The sequence below is a fragment of the Cetorhinus maximus genome, chromosome 4 (genome assembly GCF_964194155.1).
Source record: "Cetorhinus maximus chromosome 4, sCetMax3.hap1.1, whole genome shotgun sequence".
NCBI classification, from domain to species: Eukaryota; Metazoa; Chordata; class Chondrichthyes; order Lamniformes; family Cetorhinidae; genus Cetorhinus; species Cetorhinus maximus.
Genome location: NC_135882.1, coordinates 137068155 through 137093257, shown reverse-complemented (window position 1 = coordinate 137093257; position 25103 = coordinate 137068155). Strand labels below are relative to the sequence as shown.

The window sequence follows — 25103 nt, the reverse complement described above, 5'->3', positions numbered from 1 at the left end:
CCAGAAACACATGCTTTTCTAGTTACAAAAAAAAATGCATTTTATTTTCAGGATAGATATAAAAGTCCCTGCAAACATCAAAAGTCTGTAATGCTTCCCTTGCCCCCATCACATATGCAAAACCACAAAGACATCATACCAAAATTTCACAAGCCTCAAGCAATGTCAGGACTAGAATTGTGCCTCTGCCTCTCCAGTAAAGCATATTGCTCACGTGGGACAGACCTACTAATGAAGTTTCAATGAGATCACCTCTCATTCTTCTAAACTCCAGAGAAAATAAGCCCAATTTATTCAGCCTCTCATCGTAGGTCAGACCCCTCACCCAGGGGCCAATTTAGTGAAACTTCGCAGTACTGTCTCCAGTGCAAGTATATCCTTTCTTAAACTGCACACAGTATTCTGGATGTGGTCTCATCAAAACCCTGTACAACTGTAGCAAGACTTTTGTCATCTAATCCCCTAGCAATAAAGACCAACATGCTATTTGCCTTCCTAATTGCTTGCTGCACCAGTGTGCTAACTTTCTGCATTCCTTGTACAAGCACACCCAAGTCTCTTTGAACATCAACACTTACAAGTTTCATACCTTTTAAAAATATTCTGCTTTTTAATTCTTAAAAGCAAAGTGAATAACTTCACAATTCCCTACATTCTACACCATCTGCCGTCTTGTTGCTCACTCACTTTAACCTGTCTACATCTCTTTGCATCCTCCCCACAACTTGCCTTCCCACATATTAATAATAGCTCATCTATCTTTTCACTCACTTCACCAAGCTCGTTTGAATAATATATCAAAAAAGACATTCCCTGAATAAGGTTTTATTAGATCCAGTTGCCAGCTGCCTGTGAGGGTTGGGGAAAAGAACTGATAACCAAGTAATATTGAAAATGCTGGCAATACACAGTAGCTCAGTCAGTAATAAGTTCTGATGAAATGCCATTGGCCCAAAACATTAACACTGTTTCTCTCTTCCTAGATGCTGCTTGACCTGAGTATTTCCAGCATTTTGTTTTTATTTCAACAGTACGCTAATATTGCGAATGGGGACGATAAATTAGAACTAACAAAGGACCCCATCTAAAAGTTTAATCCACCTCTCTTCTCATCATCACTTACTGCTTAGTATTGCCAGCTTTCATGTTTTGTTTTGCTTTTTTATTTGCACTAAACAAGAGGAAGAGAAAATTGGCAATAAATGACCATCTTGTAATGTATGAATCCAGAATGGGAAAAATTGCACTGGGAAGCTGGTGGTGGTAGTTGGGGAGGGTTGAAACAAAGCATATGCAACTTTAAATAGTACATGCATTTTTTTTTTACCTTGTGCTATTCGCAGTTTCACTTCAAGGTCTACAGGGGTGGAGACAACCGACTTAGTGAGAACAAGGACATTCTCCAGACCAATGACCACAACCAGATATGGAAAGATCTCACTTTAAAAAGAAAAAAACAAACAAGGGAATTAAAAACTATACTCGGGAAACTAAGTGCAAGTGGGTGACTGCTTTGCGAAACACTCCTGTTCAGACCACAAGAATGACTCCGAGCTTCCACCTGTGATTTTAATTCTGCACCCAGTCTGACCTTTTTGTCCTCAGCCTCCTAACTGTTCCAATCAAGCAACCTGGAGGAAAAGCACCTCATCTTTTGACTAGGCACTTTACAGCCTTCTGGATTCAACACTGAGTTCAACAATTTCAAATCACAACCTTTTCCCCCACTATTTTCTTGCGTTTTTTAAATTTTTGGATTGCAGCTGCTGGTGGTGAGTGTGCTTTTCCCATTTATACCTCCTCTTGACACATCTTTCGTTTCTTTACTTGTCAATTGTATAATAGTTGTGCTTAATAATAGGTGGTGGGAATTAATTGGGGTTTCACTTGAGCACACATATGGAGACACTAGCTTATTGAAACTGTGGTGTGGTTGAGTTAGGAGATGTATGCTTCTAATGTTTCACACTGTAAATAAATGTAAGACTGAGTAAAGATTGATTCTAGTGTTATCCTTCACCAACTGTTTTTCTATTACCATTTCTTTTTGCCTCACACCATCATCCCTTTTGTCATTTAATCTCTCCTGCCTTCCATTCTATTATATTCTTTCCCTTTGTTCTCTCCTCTCCTCCCCCTGCCACTTCCCCGGCTTTGCTTAAAAGCTGTTACATCTTTAAGTATCCCCACTCCTGATGCGGGGTCATTGAGCTGAAACATTAACTCTGTTTGTCTCTCCACAAATGCTGCCTGACCTGAGCATTTCTAGCATTTTCAGTTTTTACTTTGACAGGAACATGTTTTAGATGTGTGGCCCATAAGTAAAAAAGCAACCATGTGATAGCACCTCTTCATAAGTGTTGTCTTTCATGATCACAAGCAGATTCAGCAATCTCAATCTAAATACTGAACTGATTGAACTTGTGTAGAAGTGTTCATAGTGTAAGAACAGAATAGGGAAGGTAACTCTGATCATAGAAACTCACCTCTTGTCCCCTTGAACCCCTTCAAAGTAAACTACCAACTGCACAGCCATCCTGGAGGAACAGCACCTCATCTTCCGATTGGGCATTTTACAGCCTTCCGGACTTAAAATTGAGTTCAACAACTTCAGACCATGAAGTCTCTCCTCCGTCTTTACCCTTTTTAAAATCCATTTTTAAATTTATTTTGTTTTATTTATTTATTTATTTCTAATTTTTTATTTTTTAAAAATCCTTTTCCCCCAACCCACAGGGCCACCTGTCACTTGTTTCTAAGTTGTGCTTTTACAGAGAGCTGACCCTTGTCTGCTTTTCACACATTCTGCTATCTTTATGCCACTATCAGCACCTCCTTTAGTCTTTAACACTACAATTAACACTCCCTTTGTCTTGTGTCCATGACATCTTTGTCAATCTCTCCTGAGTTCCCAGCTATCCCTGACCTTCTATTTTGCTTGACCTGCTCCACCCACCTCTTAAACAGTATAAAATCCATCACATTTCTACTGTTTAGCTCTGAAGAAGTCATATGGACTTTAAATGTTAACTCTGTTTCTCTCTCCACAGATGCTGCCAGACCTGAATTTTTCCAGCATTTTCTGTTTTTATTTCAGATTTCCAGCATCTACAGTATTTTGCTTTTACCAACCACACAATTTCCCTTCCTAGCCCTTATGCTAGCTCACATTGTAAAGGATTCCTGCTCTTCACTATCCTGTTTTTTTCAAAACTACTATCATCCCCTGTCCTCAAAGTAACACACTTTGGGCAGTTCAGTGTGAATACCCTTGCTTGGTTCCACTCTTACTTATTATAGTCTGAACTTCTCCAGCTTCTCTTTTATTCCCACACCATTATCTCTGAAGTTGGCATAGTTGCTACAACCTCAGCAGGAAGACCAAAAGTGAGGTCCCTGTCATTAACCTTAGTGAAACTTGCATGCTTACTTTGGTATTTGCCACTGGCTATGTAATTTTGACATTTTAGAAGTTGGTAGTGTTAGTGCAAAGCTAAACCACTGTAAAAGGAGCTTACTTTAATACAAGATTAAGACTCTTAATTGACACTTACCCTCCATTCAAAGTAGGCGTAAGGCCAAAAAGTGTGCACAAACCAACTGACATGAGGAGAGAGCTCAGAACAGTTGCCACTGCTGCAAGTGCAAGACCCCATTTTGATTTCACCATGTCAATCTTCCCTGTAAAGTTACAACAGATCATTAAAAGAGATCAAAACAATACAAGACATGGATTAATAAAAACATACTTATACTGAAAAAACGAATACTGAGGGAGATATGTTGCAGGGTTTTACCAAATTTTAAGTATTAAATAAGTTAGTTAACTTTGCAATGAACAGAAAACTAGATGATAACAGTAAAACCCAGAAAAATTGACTAAGATTTGGAAAAACTGTTTCAGGATCAACTAGCACCTTTAAAGGGATCTGAATTGCCATCTATTAAACTGCTTCACTTGTTTCTCAGCAGAGGTAGGGGAAAGAGCTTAGTGCACTTACAAGAGGGAATCAATAAGTGGGCCTGGAAAGGGATCTGCAATTACATAACATACTGAGACTCTGGATGAAACTGGCTTGGTAGGCCAAACCTGATCTCATTCTGACTTTGTTGTTCTTGGAATAGGAGATAGAGAAAGATGCAACACACTGAAACTCCGGTTCACTGCAATGGGGAAAAGCAGATTTCCATCTACGATCCCCTAGACATTCAACTCAACTAACCTACTTACTGGACAAATTGGAGAGAGGAGAAAATCAGGGCAGTCAATCTGGACTACTCTCATGCATTGCCAAGGAACCAGGATTTCGGGTAGTAAATTATGTGGGGTATCACTATAATGCCAGTACAGCAGCACTCTCCCAAAACTTTCACATCCCAGTAAAAGCATCTCAAAATTTTCAGTAATGACTGGTCCACCAAGCCGGCTTCGGTCATTACCATCATTAGTGTGGGTAGCTCATTTCTGTAAGGGCACAATTAGCGACTGCAATGGTGCCATATAACTCCAGTGAAGGAGATTAAGGACTGGATTCGCAGAATAAAAAGGCTAATTGGATTCTTTCAATAGATCCAGATTACAACTTACTGGTAGAGAAATAAATGTATGCAAAAAGAATGATGTACGTAGTGACCAGAGGAATCAGCTCAGCAATGCCAATCTCTTCTTTAAAATGGACATGGACTATCTGATCTTCTCTCAGTGTACTGTTCACACTAGGATGAAGCTGCTTCAACCTCAGTCGGAGACTGTTTAGGAATCTGGAAAGAGACAAAATATGTAAGATCGTATTTTGGATCACCTATCATGGAGTAAAGGATACTTACCATACTGCATTCAGGTAAGCATTCATGATTTTATTCTGCAGCTTGCAGCAGCCAATGACAAACAACACTTTTAAAGACCTTGGCCTGAATTTTTCATGCGGCGAGCAGGCTCAGCGGGAGCGGGCGGAGCTGTCGCGAAGCCAATCGCTGCCGGCGATTGGCTCCGCATTGCCATTTTATGCGGGCAGGCCAATAGTGCCGTAGCACTCAGTGCTACCTGTGTGGGCAGCACTGAGCTGCCTCAGGGAGATTGAATCGATATTAAAATAATTAAATCAAGGATTCAAAAAGTTATTTAAACACGTCCCCTCATGTGACTGTGTCGCATGAGATGTGACATGTTTTTATGTTTCAGGAAAATTTTTTATTTATTTAAAAAAAGCTTTAGGAAACCTCATCCTGCTTGTGGATGAGGTTTCCTAAAAAACGCAAAGGCCGCTTGGCCTTTTTGCCTGCGCTACTAATGGCATGAATTACTTTCTTAATGGCCTTAATAGGCCATTTACATATTGGCAGGCGCGCAGCCGACTCTGGTGTATGCCTGCCGAACAAAATACCGCGGGACTGGGCGATAAAGTCGGGATGCACGCTCAACGACAATGCGCATCATTTTACACGTCGGCATATCAGGCCTGCCCCCGCATGCCGACTGAAAAATCCAGCCCCTTAAATTGCATCAATGAGAAACATTTTTGAGAGGGAGACCATAGAACATTTGCAATGAAGAGATTTAGAATATTGCCCTTTTATTGGAATCTAACATATTGATATGTTAGGTCTTCTTGACCTAACGAACACAAGGGTTCCAATTAAAGTAGATCTGGCACAGTTTGGTTGATATGGGAATTGGAAATATCACGCAGAACATTAGGGACTGTACCTTTGAGGTATGGGGTGTAGGTGCATTACCAGGGCAAATATCTACCTTGAATCTAGCCTACATTAGACATAACCTACTGATTGTGAATTGGGAAAAGTTCTATTGCACACCACTGTCAATCCTTATTCTGAGTTGCACAAAATTGATCCTGCAGCCCCAAAATATTTTAAAAACTAAGGAAAGATACACGTGCCTTAAAGGGACAGCAATGAAGGTTGACTAGACTGATTCCTGGGATAAGAGGGATGACCTATGAGGAGAAATTGAATGGACTAGGCATACAATCCCTAGAGAAGAATGAGAGGTGATCTTATTGAAACATCAAAAATTCTTTAAGGATTTGATTGGGTTTGATGCTTGGAGGATGCTTCCCATGGTTGGGGAGTCTAGAACTATGGTTCACAGTCTCAGACTAAGGGATAGGGCATTCAGAACTAAGATGAGAAGAACTTTCTTTACTTAAAGGGTTATGAATATTTCTACCCCAGAAAACTGTGGATGCTCAATTGTTGAGTATATTCAAAACAGAAGTCAAAAGATTTTTGAACTCTATGGGAATCAAGGGGTACGGGGATCAGGCAGGAAGGTAGAATTGAAGTAGAATATCAATCATGAAACTCGAAGAGCTGAATGGCCTAATTCTCCTACTATTTCTTATGCAATACTTGCATGAGAAATTATCATAGTTGGAAATGTTCCATCCATCTGAGGTCAGGAAACAATTAATACATCGCCAAAAGCACCAATTCCTTGATTCAAATCACATCTAATGCTTTGGTAGGATGGTACTGAAACACCAGCAAATTATACCAAATTAATGATAAAAATTCCATTTATGGTAAAATTATTATTCACGTTAAATCACCTAGTAATCCACAGAAAATGGTCTGTCCAAGGTACTACTTTCTGTGCTATTGACAGTGCATTTAAGAAATAGTATGAGAGTATTTTGAAGTTACTTATAAACTTATTTTTCTTGTTTTGTTTGCACGTAAGTGATCATAAACATTTGTGCCAATTTTGTGGCACTACCTTCTTTATATGCACATCAATGACACAGTGGATTTTCTCATGGCGGCCCCCTCCCTTTAACTTGTGCTTTCCGAAGGAAGAGCAGGAGCAGTTGACAGATGTCAAACTGGTGAGGTCGCACCGCAATAGAATATTTTACCCACCCATTGTTATCCATCCATACGCAAAGCAGTGGTATGTTTACTTGGATGTGGCCAAGGAACTCTGTCAATGCACAGGCTGCAATTCATTATCCAGGCAATGGTGGATTTGTTCTGCAACTTTTAAGCTGATCTGTCTGTTGCTCACTCCAGGTATGCTGTCCTATGGGGAGAATACTCTGCAGTGCCAGAGCAACCTATTTGCACCCATCTCATGTATTGTAACATCTACTGTGTCAGTCATAAAACATGGTCTTGGGTACTAAACTACTATGTTACTTCTTTGCAGAATTTGTTTTCAGGGACAGAATGGCTGAATATTTGGAAAAATATTAGTTGATCTCAGAAAGCCAGCGTGGATTTGTACAGGGTAAGTTATGTCTAATAAACTTAGTTGAACTCATTGCGCCTCAGAGCTCATAGTGCACCCGCCTTCCGAAATGTTGCAATGGCACGCAGTGACGTCAGGACGCACGCAGTGATGTCAGGACGCAAGCCTGACATCATCCTGCATCATTTCATGCGTCGGAGTGTTGGGCCCGCACCCGCACACCGACCTGAAAATTCTGGCCTTTGTCTCTCTCTCTCTCTCCCCCCTTCCTTGTGTTCATTTTAAGTGGTCAGGTCCCTGCAAATTACACCGGTTCTATGACTTTTCCAGCTCTCTCTCCCCCTAATAAAGTTATTTCCCTGAAGAAGGTCAAATCTACATGACAAAGTGTAAATAATTATGCAAACACTTGACCACAGAAAAATTGCATACAGCCAATTTACCTCATTTCTGCACCATTCTAGACTGAATTTTGCCAGGAAATCTACCAGTAAATAAGCACTCAGCCTTTAAGCAAAGATCTCACCTTGAGTGATACTCCTGCAGGATGATAGTGACAGCATAGGATACCAGCCTTTTGCGATTGTGTATGTTGACTCCACTGTGCTTCCCAGGAATTCCAAACAGCAAATCTATACACATTAATTAAGAGTATTAATTCTGTTGCCTACTGTTCAGAAGTGCAACACATTTTAATACACAATGTTGTTATATAGCATAATATATGAATATATGGTCTTCCACTCCATAGCCTAATTTAATAATATTTTTTTCAATATCTCATCTTCTATCCTAACTTTTTCAATTTTGTATTGTCCTGTGCTATCGACCTTGACCCTTCACCAAGTTTTACTAATTTTTCTCTTCTAATTTCTCCCCTCTATTTTCATATGAATTTATGAATTCCCCAGGTGGCAGTTACCCTCCCATTCATCACTGAAGTAGTCATTCATGTATGAAACTCAACAATGAGAGTTAGAAGGTTATTCCATTGTGCTGGAATCTATCTTTACACATTACTCATACATGCAATTTCCAGTAGGATTTGATAAATAATGGTCAGGAGCAGGGCAACATGCTCAATTTCTCCTCTCCAGCTGCAGTTACTATATCATTGCTTTGAAATCAGCTAATTCAGTGTAGACTAGGAATCCAACCTGGAATCGTACTGGTCTGTTTGGCTTAGCAATGGAGACTTTACCTCCAAGCCATCAGACTAGTCTACGGCTTTCTCAACATTTAACAAGCAGGTTTCACACTCATGGAAGTCACATTATCACTGATACAAATGGGATGCAATACAAATCAAATCATAGAGCTAGTCAAATGTGTAATAATACTGACTGACACTGGCAGCATTACATTGCACTGCTGGCACTGACTCCCTGTCTCACTCTAAAGCTTAACATTCTATTCTAGCTTGAGTAGTGCACTGCAACAATTGCATTAAAGACATATATTTGCAGCTTTAAAGCAAGCCCCTTCTACCAGTCTGATCATACAGATAGACATTAAAGATCCATTCAAAATGAGCAGGAAATTGTCCTGTGGCTCTGGCCTAGATTCCTCTCTTAACCAATACTACCAAAAATAAATTAACTGGCAATTTATTTCATTGCTTGGTGTGATCCTGATATGCACAAAAATAGCTACTGCCTTTGCGTGGGCGCAGGTTTGGAGGGGTGGGGGTGTTGGTTAGAGAATAGTAATGGCAGACATTGAGCAGGAAGTAGAAGTGATATTAAGGGAGTTGACCAGAGGTACCATCAATGGGTAAGGGCTGAAGATCCTGCTACTGATGGCTGTGGCTCAGTTGGTAGGGCAGAGAGCCAAAAATGTTCAGCATTTGAAAGGAATGGGGTATATGTTACAAATGGAAAAGACTGTAGATGTAGAATGGGAAATATGATGGGTGTTTGAAGCCAAAGAGGAGCAACTACATCTCTAAAAATCCAAAAGCAAAATGCTGCTGATGCTGGGAATCTGAAATAAAACAGAAAATGCTGGGAATACTCAGCTTGTCAGGCAGCATCTGTAGAGAGAGAAACATAGTTAATGTTTCAGATCAATGATCTTTCATCAGAACTCTTCAAAAATCCAAGTTACCTTTGAGTGAAGCAGATGTTTGGAGAGTCTTCGGCTCATATTGGTGAATAGTGCGAATGATATCTGGATCAGAGTCAAAGTGATCACGGTCATTCTTCCAGAAGTTAGCTGGAGAGATGAGGAGGCAGCCATGTTCAGGAAGTAGACTCCTCAGCTTCTTTAACCCAGGGAGTAGATCAGTGACCTGGAGGCAGATACTTTCTAGGCCTTTGGTGCCAGCACTGTTAATGATAAAATAATATGTTTCTAGTCAGCACACAATATATTATATTTTTCCTTACGGCGACACCATGTTTAGGTGTTGGTGAAAATTTGTGGCACCTGGCTGAATGCTTTGTTTATAGAATCATAGAACAGTACTGTACAGAGGAAAGGTTGAACAAGTTGGGCCTATACTCATGGGAGTTTAGAAGAATGAGAGGTGATATTATTGAAACATAAGATTCTGAGGGAAATAGGGGCTTGACAAGGTAAATGCTGAGAGGATGTTTCCCTTTGTGGGCGAATGTAAAATTAGGGGGTACAGCTTCAAAATAAGGGGTCTCCCACTTAAGATGGAGATGAAGAGAAATTTCTTCTTTCAGGATTATTAATCTTTGGAATTCACTATCCCAGGCAGCAGTGGAGGCTAGGCCATTAAATATATTCAAGGCTGAGTTAGACTGACTCCTTTGTAGATCAAAAATATCAGGTTTTGGGGGACAGGCAGGGAAGTGGTGTTAAGGCCACAATTAAATCAGCCATGATCTTATTGAATAAATCCAAAAAAATGCTGTAAATACTCAACAGGGCAGACAGCATCTGTGGAGGAAAACAGAGTTAACCTTTCATCAGTACAGAAGGAAGATAAAAAATGTAAGTTTTTAAGCCAGTAGAAGGGAGGAGGGGGCAGGAAAAACAAAAAGGAATATCTGTGATAGGGTTGGAGGGCAGGAGAGCTAACTAACAAAAGATTACATAATGCAAAAGCCAAAGAGGGTACAGTAAAGAAACAAGGGCTGTGTAAGGATGAGGCATGAATGGCTATATAGCAGCTGTCTAAATGCAATGAAGGGGCCAAGAAAGAAGCAAGCCAGCAAAAAAGAAATCAAAAAACATAGAACAAGATGGAGGCAGAGGATATGATCTAAAGTTGTTGAACTAATATTGAGACCAGAAGGCTGTAGAGTGCCGAGACAAAATTTGAGGTGCTGTTCCTTGACCTGATTGAGCTGCATTGGAACACTGTAGCAAGCCATGGACAGAAAAGGTCAGAGTGGGAGGGAGGTGGAGAATTAAAATGATAAGCGACAGGAAGCACGGGGTCATGTTTGCAGACTGAATGGAGGTGTTCACAAAGCAGTCAACTGGTCTACGTTTGATCTCCTCAACGTAGCAGTGACCACATTGTGAACACTGATAGTAAAGTGAAAGAAGTACAAGTACATCGCAGTTTCGCTTGGAAGAAGTATTTGGGGGCTTGGATGGTGAGAACGGAGGAGTGAAAGGACCAACGTTGCATCTCCTGCACGTGCACTGAAATGTGCCATAGAGAAGGGAGGAGGTATGAGGGGTGACTGAGAAGTGGACCAGGGTGTTGCGGAGGGAATGGTCCCTTTGGAATGCTGAAAGGGGAGGACAGGGGAAGATGTGTGTGGTGGGGGCATCACGCTGGAGCTGGTGAAAATGATGGAGGATGATCTGTTGAATACAAAGGCTGGTGGGGTGGAAGGTGAGGACAAGAGAAACCCTATCACAGGAGGGAGGAGAAGGGTGAGAGCAGAAGTGTGTGAAATAGATTGGATATGGTAGAGGTTCCTGTCAACCATGCTGGGTGGGAATCCTCTGTTAAGGAACAAGGAAGACAGAGTCTTGTGAGTCGCTTCACATCTTACTGAATGGCAGTGCAGGCTCGAGCTTACTCCTGCTCCTATATCATATGTATTCCCTAGTTGTTGAGGATCTCCACTGTACATCTCCCTCCAGTCGGAAAAAAACATTCAGCACAACTCTCTGTTTTCTATCCCTTAGATAATTTTGTATCTATACTGCTTCAGCCCCATTTTATCCCTTGGGCTTCAATTTTGTTAATAAGCCCAGTACATGGTACTTAAAACACCCTATTAAAGTGTATATACACAACATCAACTTCATTCCCCTCATTTACCTTTTACGTATAACATTTTCAAGCCTACTCTGAATTTACAATAATTTTAACAAATAATTCTATCAGTAACTTAAGATAACCTACAAAAAAGCACAGATGATCAATAAATGGTAAATAAATTGTGATTATTTTAATGAATGAAGGAATAGTAACACAATCTCTATTCCACAATATTACATCAACAATTGATTATTAGACTTAAAATCACAAACTAAGATGATGACACAATTGCACATACATATTATTTGTTTCAGGCTAACTAAAATGAGATTTATCTCAATGGTAATGTCACACCTATCAGTTAAAATCCCACAAAAAGCTATGAGATAAATTATGAGTTAGTTGGTTTTAGTAACATTGATTAATAATTACATGTTGACCAGGACACAGAGATTACCTTGTTTTTCTTTGAATAGTGCCTTGAAATTTTTATTTTGACCCAATGGAACAACAGCTTAACATCTCATCTGAAAGTCAGCACCTCTTACAGTAAAGCACTCTCAGTTATACACTGAAGGGTCAACCTAATTAAGTTACTTGAGTCCTTCAGTGCAGTTTGAGCCAACAACTTCCTGTCTCAGAGGTGAGAATGCTACCATTAAGACAAAGCTGGCATCTAGGCTGAGCAGCTTGGGTAGATGTTTTAAAAAGTCTGCATTATTGTTCCCCAGATAGCTGAACAAGTTTTCCCCCTACAGAGAGTAGTTGAATTGAGCCCTATAGACCAGGAAGGACTCAGATTTGATTAGTTCTCCTGTATTGCCTGATTTCAGTTGTGATAGCTTTAGCGATGCTACAATTGGGCCTCAGAATTCACAGGGCAAGCAGGGAAAATCAGCTAGAGTGCCTGCTCCTGATTGCTAACCAACAACAGCAATTGATTGTGTGTGTATGCATCTGGTGAGGATATGACGGGACTTTATTGAAATGCCCTCTGCAGTTAAAGTCTACACCACTTGGACAAAATGCCAGAATGCAACCAATGTCCACAAACTGAGGGAGTTAGGTAAATGTCTTCTGGAGAAAATTAGTGAAACTGAAATAAAACTATCCCTAAGCTAATATAAGATGATCACTCACAACAGTTTGCTACATTTACTTCTCTTGTTTTTCTTGCTCATTTTGTTATTTCTCTTCTTTCCCACAGGAACCTAAAAGCTCAACAAACTTAATACTAAAACAAAACTAATGTGGATCACATCTGAAATTAAGATTTCAGTTGACGTTCTCTAATTATATATGTAATAGAAACATGAGCCATAAGCTTTGAAATTCTGCACTTTGTGACAGTATGAATGATTAAACCCCTTCCTACCTGTCTTGAAAGACGTGATTTCTTACTTCTTCCACCAGCTGAAAAACTTTCGATAGGGGGGCACGAAATACATCCACAGCAATTAGGTTTTTGTTCCAAGGGGATACAATAGCTTTTACAAATATTTGCTGGATATATGCAACTGGAGGTCCAGCATACTAGAAAGGAAACAAAAAGACAAAAATTCACATGCCCTTTTGAGAACTAACTGGATCAAAGCTGGACTTCAAACAACAAATATTGCTCTACATAAAATGGCTAAGATGTGCCAATTTTTCAACTTTGCTATTCAATACTAAGTGCATTTCCAAGTATATCTTCTGGGGTTTTAAAGTTGGAATTATGAAGAGATTCAGGTAAATGAATTCATTTCCTGGAAAAAGTTTGAGAAGCAAAGTGATTTGGGTCTCCAAAGTGACCTGGACCTTAAAATAGACAGGAATTAAGATAGTTAGTGTATATTATGATCACAGAACTAAAGGAAGTGTACGGATAATAAAAAGTTTCAAGAGACTGACGATAACAGAGCTGATAATGGGCAGTAGCACAGAAAGGTTGTGAATGGACTGTAGAAGTTAGGAATTTGGTGAAAGTGAGAATTCAGTGCTTAGTGGGAAAGAAGTGCTTGCCTTATACCTTCAATTCTTGGAGTGGTTCGTGTCACAAGTAAATACTTAATTTAATCTCCCTTTTACGTTAACTATATTAAGTAATTTCCTTAAATACACAAATGTTAATTAATTAAATAAACAAACCAAAATTAAGATAGGAATGGCAGTGTGAGCGATGTGCCACAATTGCAGCATGTGGGAGTTTGTCGAGAGCATTGCGATCCTGAACAACCACATCTGCAGTATGAACCTTCTAAGGTGTGGACATTGAGGAGGGGGAAAGTTATCTAGTTGCTTTGATTCAGAGGCAATCACATTTCTTAGGTTAGGAAATGGTACAGGTCTGGTTGGTGGTCAGGGACAGGAGAGGGTATGACTGTGAGTCAGGCAATTAAGAGAACTTCAAGGTGCAATGTTGGAAGGGCCTTCCTTCAGACTTTGACCAACAGCTATGGGGTTCTTGCTGCCTGTGTTGATAAGGGCAAAATATGCAAGGTGGATGACACTATACTCTTCTTCTTCAGGTGCCATGTTTTACAACATCAGTGATCATGGCTGTCCAACTTTCACAGTTCTTGCTATTTTGGTGTTGTTCTCAGATCTTATACCTGTTTTGCTTCTTAAACAGTCAGTATATTTCCTCCTATGTCTCCCTTTTGCTCTGCTACCCTCAATTTTACCAGCACTACCAGATGTTCTAGCTTTCCCTTCCTTAAATACATACCCAAAGAACTGTAGTTGTCTCTTGGTAATCATTTGCAAATGTCCTGTGTGCCTGCTTTCCTCAAAACTTCATTAGTTGTGTTGTCATAATTTCTCAGAAACCACAGCCAGAATTTTCTCGTTGGCATGCGGGGGTGGGCCCCACACGCCGACGCGTAAAATGATGCGCAGTGATGTCGGGCGAAAGTCCCAACATCACCGTGCGCCATCACGATATTTAGGTGGGCGGGCGCACAACGTTCTCCGATGAGCGCCCGCCATTAATTAATCACCCAGTTAAGGCCCTTGAGGCAACAATTGTCTGCTATTTTTTGGGGCTGTACGATCTTCAGGACGTCGCACGGGCAGGCGGGTAGGACACATTTGTATAAACCTCATCCAAGGGCAGGATAAGAGGGGTGAGTGGGGTCGCGAGTGGTATTTGTCAGATATTTAATTGTGAAAGTTACTGTTATTTGCCTGTGTGAGCAGGAATACTTTTGAAACTCGTAACAGCTGCTCGGACAGCAGTAACAGCCTTCAGGTCAGGACTTTACAGTAAAGATCATTTCTGGGGCCTGCAGGTTTCAGGAAGCCTTTCCTTAGCCTGGGAATGGGAGTTGTGCTATCCACTGGAGGTACCTCCTGTGAGGTGGAAGGGATGATCAGAAGGGGGAGGAGGCCAGGAGCCCACATTCAGCCTCCAGGGGAGCCACCTTTAGGAGGAGAGGCGCAGGCACAAGGGGCGCAGGGCCAACAGGAAGTCCAAGGTGGAAGGGGCCACAGGAGACGCCACTATCCTGCTGCCAGAGTAAACAGGTGGCGAAGCAGCTACCTCTATATGTCTGAGGCGCAGTGCCGAAGGAGGCTCCGTCTCTCAAGGGAGACAGTCAGCTCCATCTGTCAGATGATAGGCCCTGAGATCTGCGCCAACTGTGTGGGTGGGCACGGCTGCCCTCAACTTTTATGCCTCCGGCTCTTTCCAGGGGTCGGTGAGTGATTTTTGCGGAGTCTCCCAGTCAGCTGTCCACACTTGTGTCAAGCAGGTGACAGACGCTCTGTTCAGGCATGCATTGACTTTCAACCACTGCCGCTGGGACGAGACCAGCCAGACAGAGTGAGCCAGAGGTTTCGCAGTGATTGTTGGCTTGCCCCGCGTCCAGGGTGCAATCGACTGCACACATGTAGCCATCAAAGCGCCAGCGGGTGAGCCCAGTACCTTCGTCAACAGGAAGGGATCCCACTCCTTGAACTTGCAGATAGTGTGCGATCCCAAGATGCAGATTCTGCAAGTCTGTGCAAGATACCCAGGCAGCTCCCACGAGCTCCTCAGACACTCCCAGGTGCCGAGGCTCTTCAGTGCTCGAGCACGATTGGATGGATGGCTGCTTGGCTATCCCTTCAAAAGGTGGCTCATGACGCCTCTCCGCCATCCAACAGAAGCTGAGCAACGGTACAACAGGAGCCATGCCTCCACAAGGGCTGTGGTGGAGAGAACCATTAGTCTTCACAAGATGCGCTTCTGATGCCTGGACCGTTCAGGGTGTGCACTCTAATATCCTCCCAGACCGTGTGTCGCTGATAGCAGTTGCGTGCTGCGCTCTCCACAATCTTGCGCTGGAAAGGGACGACACAGTGGACGAAGATAATGTAGACGCAGTTGCTCCGGCTGCACGCAATGAGTCCAACAGTTGCGTCCGAGGATGAGCACACACAGGGGAACACTGAGGGGGTAGACGCTGACCCGGGCATACTCAAAGGAGGCAGGGACACCCGGGAGGCTTTAATCCAATGACCCTTCAGCTAGCACACCACAGATCTCCAGTTGCCACAACCTTATCGGATGCCACGGTCACTGGCAGAGGGGCGGAGGAGCTGCTGTCCTCATCCGGAGCACCCTGAGAGGAGCCCGCAGAGATGACAGGCAGCTGCTGCGCTGACATGGTGTCGCTTCGGACCTCCCTGCTCACCATAGATGGATGGGCACCGAGCTGGAGTACTTGGTGCCCAGACCATCTCACACACTGACACTGACCAGCCGAGGTCAATGCTGCTCTGAGGGCTTGTAGGTCCAAGGGCAACCCCAGGAGGCCCTGATTGTTCTTCTGGAAGTGCCTCTCCATGAGAGTCGCCACTCTCTCTATGGGGGAAGCATGGCACTTGGCCATGAGGCTCATTGCATCGGTGATGCTCCACGTGGGCCCCTCCAGCACGGGCACCATGCCACGCATTGCCTCATGTATCTCTGCCAGATCCTCCTGCATACCCTGCTGCACTTCCAGTGTTTGCTGCCTCACAGACAACTCCAGAGGCATATCATCAGCCACCGACCAAGCATGTGCCCGGCAGTCCTTCGACTGCTGGCACCATGGGCACTCTGTCTCCACCTGCAACTCAAGCAAGTGTGAAGTGCCCTCATAGCTGTGCCCTGGGACACTAACCAAAGATCTAATTCCCACCAAAGTGCTAGTATCTGTGCTGGTGCCTGCCTGGCAGAGATGGTGTGACGCTGGTGAGTCAAAATGTTCAGGGCCCTCGGGTTTGAGAGGTGGCCCCTCTGTCTCCTCCTCACGGGCCTGCCCCGGTGATGCTGAAAGGGAGAACGAGGACATTTGATTAGTTAAAGTGGAGACAATGTCAATGTGCATGCCTGTCCCTCGGATCATTATGCACTCATCCTTTCATAATCAATGGACAATCCATGTTGCAAACTTCAATCACTGAGCATTCAGCAGTGCCAAGACTGCTGGGACACACATGGTGACCTCAATGCTCAGCAAACATACCTCCCCATGGCACCCCAGCCTCACCGCCAATGGTGGACCTGAGCGCCTGGCACCTCTCCGGATCCATGGCTTGCTGTTCGAATCGAGTCACGATGGCCGACTGGGCCTGGCCTCCACCAGTCCACATCGGCTCAGCGGAATTGTGTGCAGTCTTCTCCTGAAAAGGAGAGAAGAGCATTGATTAGTCCACCCTGTACCTGGATTCCCACTGTATCCCTGCCAACCCAACCAGAGTGGGACATTGCAGGGCTCCAGTACTTCGTCACCCCGTAGCTGCCGCACACTCGCACAAAGAAGCCAGGGCTGACCCCCACCTTGCCCAAATGCTGCCTCCATCACATTTGGCACCACAAGGTCTAACCTTGCAAAACAAGGAGGCACAAGCACGTGAAACGCAAAGGCCAGCAGATGGATTGGTGCCCCGCCATCTGGAAGCTCCCTGCCAGCTGGAAGCTCCCTGCCAGCTGGTAGCTCCCCTCCCAGCATGTTAGCACCCTGACTTTGATATGTTTTGCAGTTCCAGCACTATGCCTGGATGCAGATCCTTGAGTTTGCCCCCGAATCTATACGCTGGGTGTCAGTAGCACACATGCTCCGGGTGTAGAACCAATCTCAGCAATACCCTCTCAGGGTGAACTAGGCATGGGCAACATCTGCTAGCCCACTTAGTGAGGGAAACATGGCGTGAAGGATTCAATGCTGTAACTGCACTCAGAGATGTTGGGAGCCTTGGGGGGGAAAGGCTGATGGCTGCATTAAGTGACGTCTGCCAACATGGGACTCACCTTTCCCGAGTGCAGGAGGTCATTGAATCTCTTGTGGAACTGGACCCACATGCATTGCACCATATCATGGGATCTTGGCCACCTCCTCCCAGGCACGTTTGGTCAGTTGGGGGGAACTCCGCCTCCTGTCCCTTGGAAGCAGGACTTCCCACCATGCTGCCACCTCCTCCAGGAGGGCAACTAGGCACTCATCCGAAAACTGAGGGGCACAATGCCCCACTGCCCTGCCCTCTGGCCTGGCCTGCTCCACTGCCCTATGCTCTGGCCTGCTCTGCTGGCCTACCCTCCAGCCTGGTCTGCTCACCAGAAGCCCTCTGCTGAGCCCTTCTACTTGCCATTGTGAGCGGCCTTTCCAAGGCTGCCAGCGCTTCATTTAAACAGGCTGCTGGGTCATCAATTGACCTGGCGGTCATTGCATTCCTGCTGCCGCCCGTCCACTCCTGCTATCCTTGGGAGTCGTGCATTATGCTGGGCGGGCCTTAATTGGCCTGCCTGCGTAAAATGGTGCCGCGGACCGGAACGTCCGTGCCCGCTCGGCCCGTCCAACATGGAGAAAATTCTGCCCCACATCACTGTTGCCTTAATTTATCTTTCATTGTTTTGCTTATACTCCAACTTTCATATCCATACAGTAACATTCACCAGATGTAGTATTTTATTAATATCATTCTGCGTTGAATATTTTTAAGACAGAGATGGATGGATTCTTGTTAAGCAAGGGGATGAAAGATTATCGGGGGTAGGTGGGATGCAGATTCCAGGTTACTATCAGATCAGCCATGTTCTTATTAAATGGCGGAGAAGGCTCAAAGGGCTGAATGGCCTACTCCTACTCTTTGTTCGTATGCTTTCCATAGAGAGTTCCTATTTCTAAAGCAGTCTGACATTTTTCTGAAACTTTGTTTTACAAGCGTTCTGTGCTTCCTAATGTCTTGAGTGCTTTTCCCATCAGATATTATTAGGCTACCCAAATAAGAAAATGATTCTATTTGCTCTATTTTTTTCAATTCCACTGTTATTTGCATCTAAAGATAATCCCTTTTCTTTGCTATTACCATGCATACAGTTTTTCTGAAGTTTAATGATAATCCACATCTGTTACTGTTTGTTACAAATTTGGCTGGAGTCTTTGCAGATTTTCCTCTGCATCTGCCATAATTACTATGTCACCCACATACATCAAATTATTTATAATTCGTCTACCCACTAAAATTCCGGGTAACTGATTGATTTCTTAAAATCATTTCACTGGAGAGATTGAAAAGGTCTGAGACAGACCACAATCTTGTCGCACTCCTCTTTTTGTAGCAATTCATTCACTGCATTTATTGTTTATTCTGACTTCTGATGTTTGGTCCCAGTATATGTTCTGCAGCAGTCTTAAATCCTCCCTTTCTATGTTCAAGTTATGTAGAATTCCAAACATCTGTTTTTGCCTCACTCTGTCAAATGCCTTGGTGTAATCTATAAAACACAGGTATGTATATTTTTGGACTTCTATTGCTCTCTCCATTACAGTTCTGAACACAAATGTTGTATTTCTTCTTCCTTTTCCTTCAAAGAATCCATATTGTTCTTCTGATACCTCTGGTCTAATTCTGCTTCGTTCTCTCATCATGATTCTTAGAATGATTTTGATTAGGTGACTCATGACACACTGTGGTGATGGAGACCATTCAAGTAGGGGAATGAAAAGAAATGTGGTAGGGGTACATAGGAATACATAACATGTACGGCAGAAAAACAGGCCATTCAGCCCAACCAGTCCATGATGGTATTTGTGCTCCACTTGAGCTGCCTCCCATCTTTCCTCATTGAAATCTACCATCTTAAACGCCTGAAATGCTTGTCCAGCTTCCCCTTAAATACATTGATACTATTCATTTCAACCACACCCTGTGGTAATGAGTTCCACATTCTTACCACTCTTTGGGTAAAGAAGTTTCTTCTGGATTCCCTATTGGATTTCTTGGTAACTATCTTATATTGATGGTCTCAAGTCATGCTGTTCCCCATCTGAGGGGACATTCTCTCTTTCTGCTCTATCAAAACCTTTGATAATTTTAAAGACCTCTATTAGTTCATCCATCAGCCTTTTTATCCCCCCAAGAGAAGAAGCTTAGCCTCAAACCTTTCCTGATAGGTATGCCCATGTACTTCTGGTGCCATCCTTAGCATTCTCTGCACCCTCTTCAGTGCCTTCATATCTTTGTTATAATATAGCAACTAGAACTGCATGCAGTACTCTAATTGTGGTCTAACCAAGGTTCGATAGGTCTTGTGATGCAATGGGTAGTGTCTCTGCCTCTGAGCCAGAAGCTCCGCGTTTGAGTCCCACCCTAGGTCAAGGAAGGTGCATTCATAAAGCAGCCAAAAAGGCTGATTATCAACGTGCAAATACTTCCAACATATGGCAATGGAAGGCTCCAAGAACAGGAGAGATTCCTGGTCAGCCACGTGATGGAAAGGAAGTTGGAGCCTCTACCATCACTATCTAAAGTAAAAGTGTATATTGCCACAGAAACTCAAACTCCGAGCGAACTGTAATACTACTACCAAGGTTCGATACAACTTTAACATAACTTCCCTATTTTTCAATTCTATCCCTTTAAAAACAAAACTTGATTTGTTTTTTTTTAACGGCCTTACTAGCCTGTGGCACAACTGTATGGTTGATGCGTTTGTACTGAGATACCTTTATTCCTCTACCCTTCCAAGTAATAAGTGATCTCCCTATTTTCCCAACCAAAATGTACTACCTCATTTATTTGTGAACTTCATATGCCAATTATTTGCCCAATCTGCAAGTTTATTAATGCCCTCCTGTAATTTGTTGCAGTCCTCCTCAGTATGGACTATCACCACCCAATTTGAGGTCAACTGCCAATTCAGAAATTGTTTTTTTGATTCCACAGTCCAAATTGTTAATGTAAATTGTGGACAGCAGTGGTCACAGCACTGATCCTTGTTGAGCACCATATCCCATCTTCTCCCACTCTGAATAACTACCCCTGACTTCCCATTCTCCACTTTGTCTTGAAGCCAGCTAGCAATCCATTCTGCCACTTGTCCCTTGACTCGACATTCTCTGACCTTATTCATTAGTCTATTATGGCACACCTTTTCAAAGATCCAGATAAATTATATCGGTTACCTCCTCAAAAAATTAAATAAGGTTGGTCAAGCAAGATTTTCCCTTTTGAAATCCATGCTGACTATTCATTATTATATTTCTAGATGTTCTTCTGTTTTCTCCTTTTGTAGGGATTCCATTATTTGTCCTACCATTGACATTAATCTGACTCGTCCACAATTCCCTGGACATGTCTTGTCCCCATTCTTAAATACAGAATTGACATTAGCTATCAGCTAGTCCTCTGGAACTATGACTTTTTCTAATGAATTATTAAATATGAGTAGTAATGTCTCCGCTCTCTCTTTTCTAGATTCTTTTAAAATTCGTGGATTCAATCGATCTGCACCAGGAGATTTAGAGTCTTTGAGTTTGTTTAGCATGTTCTAAATGCACTTATTGCTCATCTCATCATTGAATGTCATGTGGATATGTTCCCTTCGCACTGGAAAATCTCTCTCTCGCGCTCTCACTATTTGTCAGCCAATAGAATACTCCTGTAGCACGGTCATTCCCTTTTTGCTTCTCAACTCTGACCAAATGGATTCTGCCTTTATTCCCTCTAGGACATCCTCTCTTCCCAACATGACAATGTTTTTCCTAATCAGTAATCCCTTTATTCCTTCCCTATCTTTTCTGAACACTTTGCATCCTTGAATGTTTAGTGCCCAGTCCTAACCATTTTAAGCGACTTTTCCATTATTGTCACATCAAACTTTCACACAGCTATTTGTGCTTGTAGCTCACCAAACTTATTCACCACACTTTGTGTGATTACATATGATAACAAGTTATACATTGTAAACCTTTCTTTGTATTCCTTCTTAGTCTTCTCCTATCTAATATGGTACTACTTACTCCTCTAGCGCTATCCAAAACTCACTCCTTTATCTACCTTATTCCTCTTTTTTGCTTCTATATCTTGGTTCCCATCCCTCTGTCAATTCAGTTTAACCCTCCCCAACCACACTAGTGAACCTTGCCATGAGCACATTGTGAAGGTGCAATCCATCCCTCATGAATAGATAGGACGAGTTCTGGGGCTTGAGCCAAGGATTCATCCCCTCCTCCTTGCAGAATATTCTGCACCCTCTCCGTGATATCCTTTAACCTAGCACCCAGGACATGCAGGACTCAAGATGACGGTTACAGAAACACCTCTCTGTCTCCAAGTGTGGAAACTCGATTGCATGTCTACTCTTTGCTGTTTTCCCTTGTGGATTCCATTGTCAATGGTGTACACTTTCAAGGTGTCATCACTCCTAGTAGTCTCCGATGCTAAGTACCAGATCGATAAAGGCACACACCAAGACGACTCCTGTATTTCCTGCCTCTTTCTTCTCTAGTGCTATCTACTATCCTGAACTCTCATTGCCTGTAAGGTGATCACCTCCTGGAATGTATGATCCAAGAAACTCACATCCTCCATGCTGCTCCACAGTGTCTCCAGCTACCCCTCAAGCTCAGAAATTCTGAGCTCAAGCTTAAGCAGCTGGAGACACTTCTTACACACGTAGTCCCCAGGACACATGAAGTGTCCTGGAGTTCATACATGGCTCACAAATTGCAAGAAGTAGACCTCAGCTGCCCATCCAACGAACTACTCTATTTCCTGTTTCAGAATCTAGTTAGCACCTTGTTTAAACTACTGATTTTAATTAATGCCTCCAGACCTGTTCTGTGCTAATACTCTTATTAATTCACTTACTGCTATACTTACCCTGTTGAAATTTTTTATGTCCCAGCTCCTGGTTGATATGGTACTTCAGGGAGAGGGAAATAAGGAGAGAGGAAGAAAGAGTGAGAGGGAGACAAGACAGGGAGAGAGAGAGACCTAGAAGCCTTAGGGCACAGATTTGTGTTGAGGGAAGAGGGAGAAAGAAATCAATTAGAATTCCGAATCCTAATAACCGTCCATTGACTGCTGGAAAGTTCACGTATAGAGGGCAAGCCGCAATGAAGCTTGTCTGTTTTGCTCTTGCACTCTTTCTCAAGGTGAGAGGAAGGATGGCACTTAGATGAAGTACTGAAGGGTTGTTGACAACCACAGAACCGTATTCACAGCAATGCCTTCAGAAGAGATGGTGGAGAAATTCAGAAAGGACAATCTGAAGACTGACTATTTGATCTTCAGTTTGACCCTTTGTCTCTACAACTTGCATTTATAAAGCACATTTAATGTTGCAAAATATCCTAAAGTGCTTAACAAGGGCTGTTTCAATAAAAGCTTTTGACACCAAGCCACAGGAGGAGATATCAGGTCAGCTGAACAAATGTTTGGGTTAAGAGGTAGGTTTCACGGAACACCTAAAGGAGGTGAGAGAGGTAGAAAGGCAGAGGGGTTTAGGGATGAAATTCCAGAGTTTAGGGCCAAGACAGCTGAAAGCACAACCACCAGTGGTGTTGAGATTAAAATCGGGCATTCACAAAATGCCAGATTACAGGACTGCAGAGACATCAAAGCTTGTAAGGCAAACAGAGATTACAGAATAAGGAGGGGTGAGGCCATGGGGGGATTTGAAAACAAGGATGAGGATTTTAAAACTGAGGCGATGTCATACCGGACGCTAGTGTAGATCAGCAAGCATAGGTGTGATGGCTGATCAAGCCTTGGTGCAAGTTAAGATCTAGGCAGAAGAGTTCTGAATGAACGTAAGTTTATATAAGGGGGTGGGGAGTTAGTATGCTGGCCAGGATAGCATTAGAATATTCACTTCTAAAAGGTGACAAGGGCATGGAGGAGTGTTTGAGCTGAGCAAGGGCCAGGGTCGGGCGAGGTTACAGAGGCGGAAGTAGATAGTCTTGGTGATTGGATGAATATGTGGTCAGAAGCTCATCTCAGGATCAAATATAATGGTAAAGTGTTACTAACATTAAAATATTCATGGGAGCACATTTAATACTGCAAAATAAGGTATACACATTCAAATTTAGAAGTTGTTACTCAGTAAGGAGAATAATCTTACTAGCTGTATTTCTTCAGCCTTGTTGGCCTCAGGCATTAAACTCTCTTTTACACAATACTCCATAGCAGCAAGAAAACTCAGGGCTATTTGACTGACATTGTAAAGAAAGCAAGACTTGAGAGAATGAGATAGGTCAATAAGATATAAAACAGTGAATAAATCATCGTAAGTTATCTCTGGCTCAGGGCTATTGGGATATCTGGAAAACAATCCATTTAAAATAAATAATATTTTTCTTCAAGAAAATCTCAAGATTTAAATTAATAATAGGTGTATGTGGGAGTACAGTATACTGTAATTGAGGATAAGTAGTAAGGCCTTTTTTCAAACCTGTATTCAATAACTGTCATGATATAATCACAAGTTCATTATTATGGTGGACCTTTTTGGAAAAGAGAAGAATAATTGTTTAAAAATCTACAACATGCGCCTAATGGCTTATTAGTCAAATATACTGTATATTGTGGCAATGAGACAAGCAGAACAGGAACAAAAGAACTTAAGTAAATCATTTAGCCCTTCGGGGTTGTTCTGTCATTAAATGAGATTGCAGTTGAGCTGCGACCTAATTCTAAATTCCAGGTTTGGCTTCTGGCCTCTGTAGTTTGTTTTTGTGGATTTTTTTCAGTAAATGGTGCAAATGACCTTAGTATCCCTGGATAACAACTGGGAATGGAAGTGCTGATTACTATCTTGTGACCTATTGGATGTGACTCAGATGAGAATTCAGCTATAAGCACCACCACTCCTAACCCCATGCCCCCAAAAGAGTCAAAGTAGGTACAAGGTTCACAAACAAAATAAACAGCCATATAAGGAAGTTAAGCATTGCTATTACCGTGCATTCATTACCCAGCCCATCATTAGTTTCAAGTCAGGAAGGGAGGAAGAAAAATTGGACAAGGAAGCATGTTGTAAAATCTTTGATGTCTGAGGACTTCAGAGGCACCAGAAAGAGTAATAATATGTATCTACTTTAATGGAGTTCTGTATGTTTTTAATTAAAAATGCATGTTTTCTTCTCTACATGACTGAGAAGTATCAGTGGTAGAAGCAGAAACTCTCATTACATCTAAAAGTATTTGGATATATAGTTAAACTGCCTTAACCTACAGGACTACACAGCAAGAGATGGAAAATGGAATTAGGCTGGATAGCTCTTTTTTGGTCAGCGGACATGATGAATCAAATGGCCTCCTTTTGTGCCAAATGTTTCAATGAACTTCCATTTCACAGTTCAGTCTCTGACTGCACAGTGAATTAATCTCAATAGACGAAGGATGTCAATTTGACATTTATGTTGAACAATTAAAAATAGAGGACAGTGTGCAAAACAAAGACAT

At 42.5% G+C, this 25103-nt stretch overlaps 1 protein-coding gene across 1 annotated transcript in view; it reads right to left on the bottom strand.

The window, feature by feature from the left end:
- Positions 1–25103, bottom strand: part of scap (SREBF chaperone) — a 171160-nt gene that overhangs the window by 83674 nt on the left and 62383 nt on the right. The window contains exons 4-9 of the mRNA XM_078540912.1: positions 12778–12935; positions 9317–9537; positions 7737–7842; positions 4589–4761; positions 3555–3681; positions 1328–1440 (exon numbers count right to left, since the gene is read on the bottom strand). Of these exons, the coding sequence (XP_078397038.1) occupies positions 1328–1440; positions 3555–3681; positions 4589–4761; positions 7737–7842; positions 9317–9537; positions 12778–12935 (898 nt within the window). The remainder of the gene's footprint in view (positions 1–1327; positions 1441–3554; positions 3682–4588; positions 4762–7736; positions 7843–9316; positions 9538–12777; positions 12936–25103) is intronic.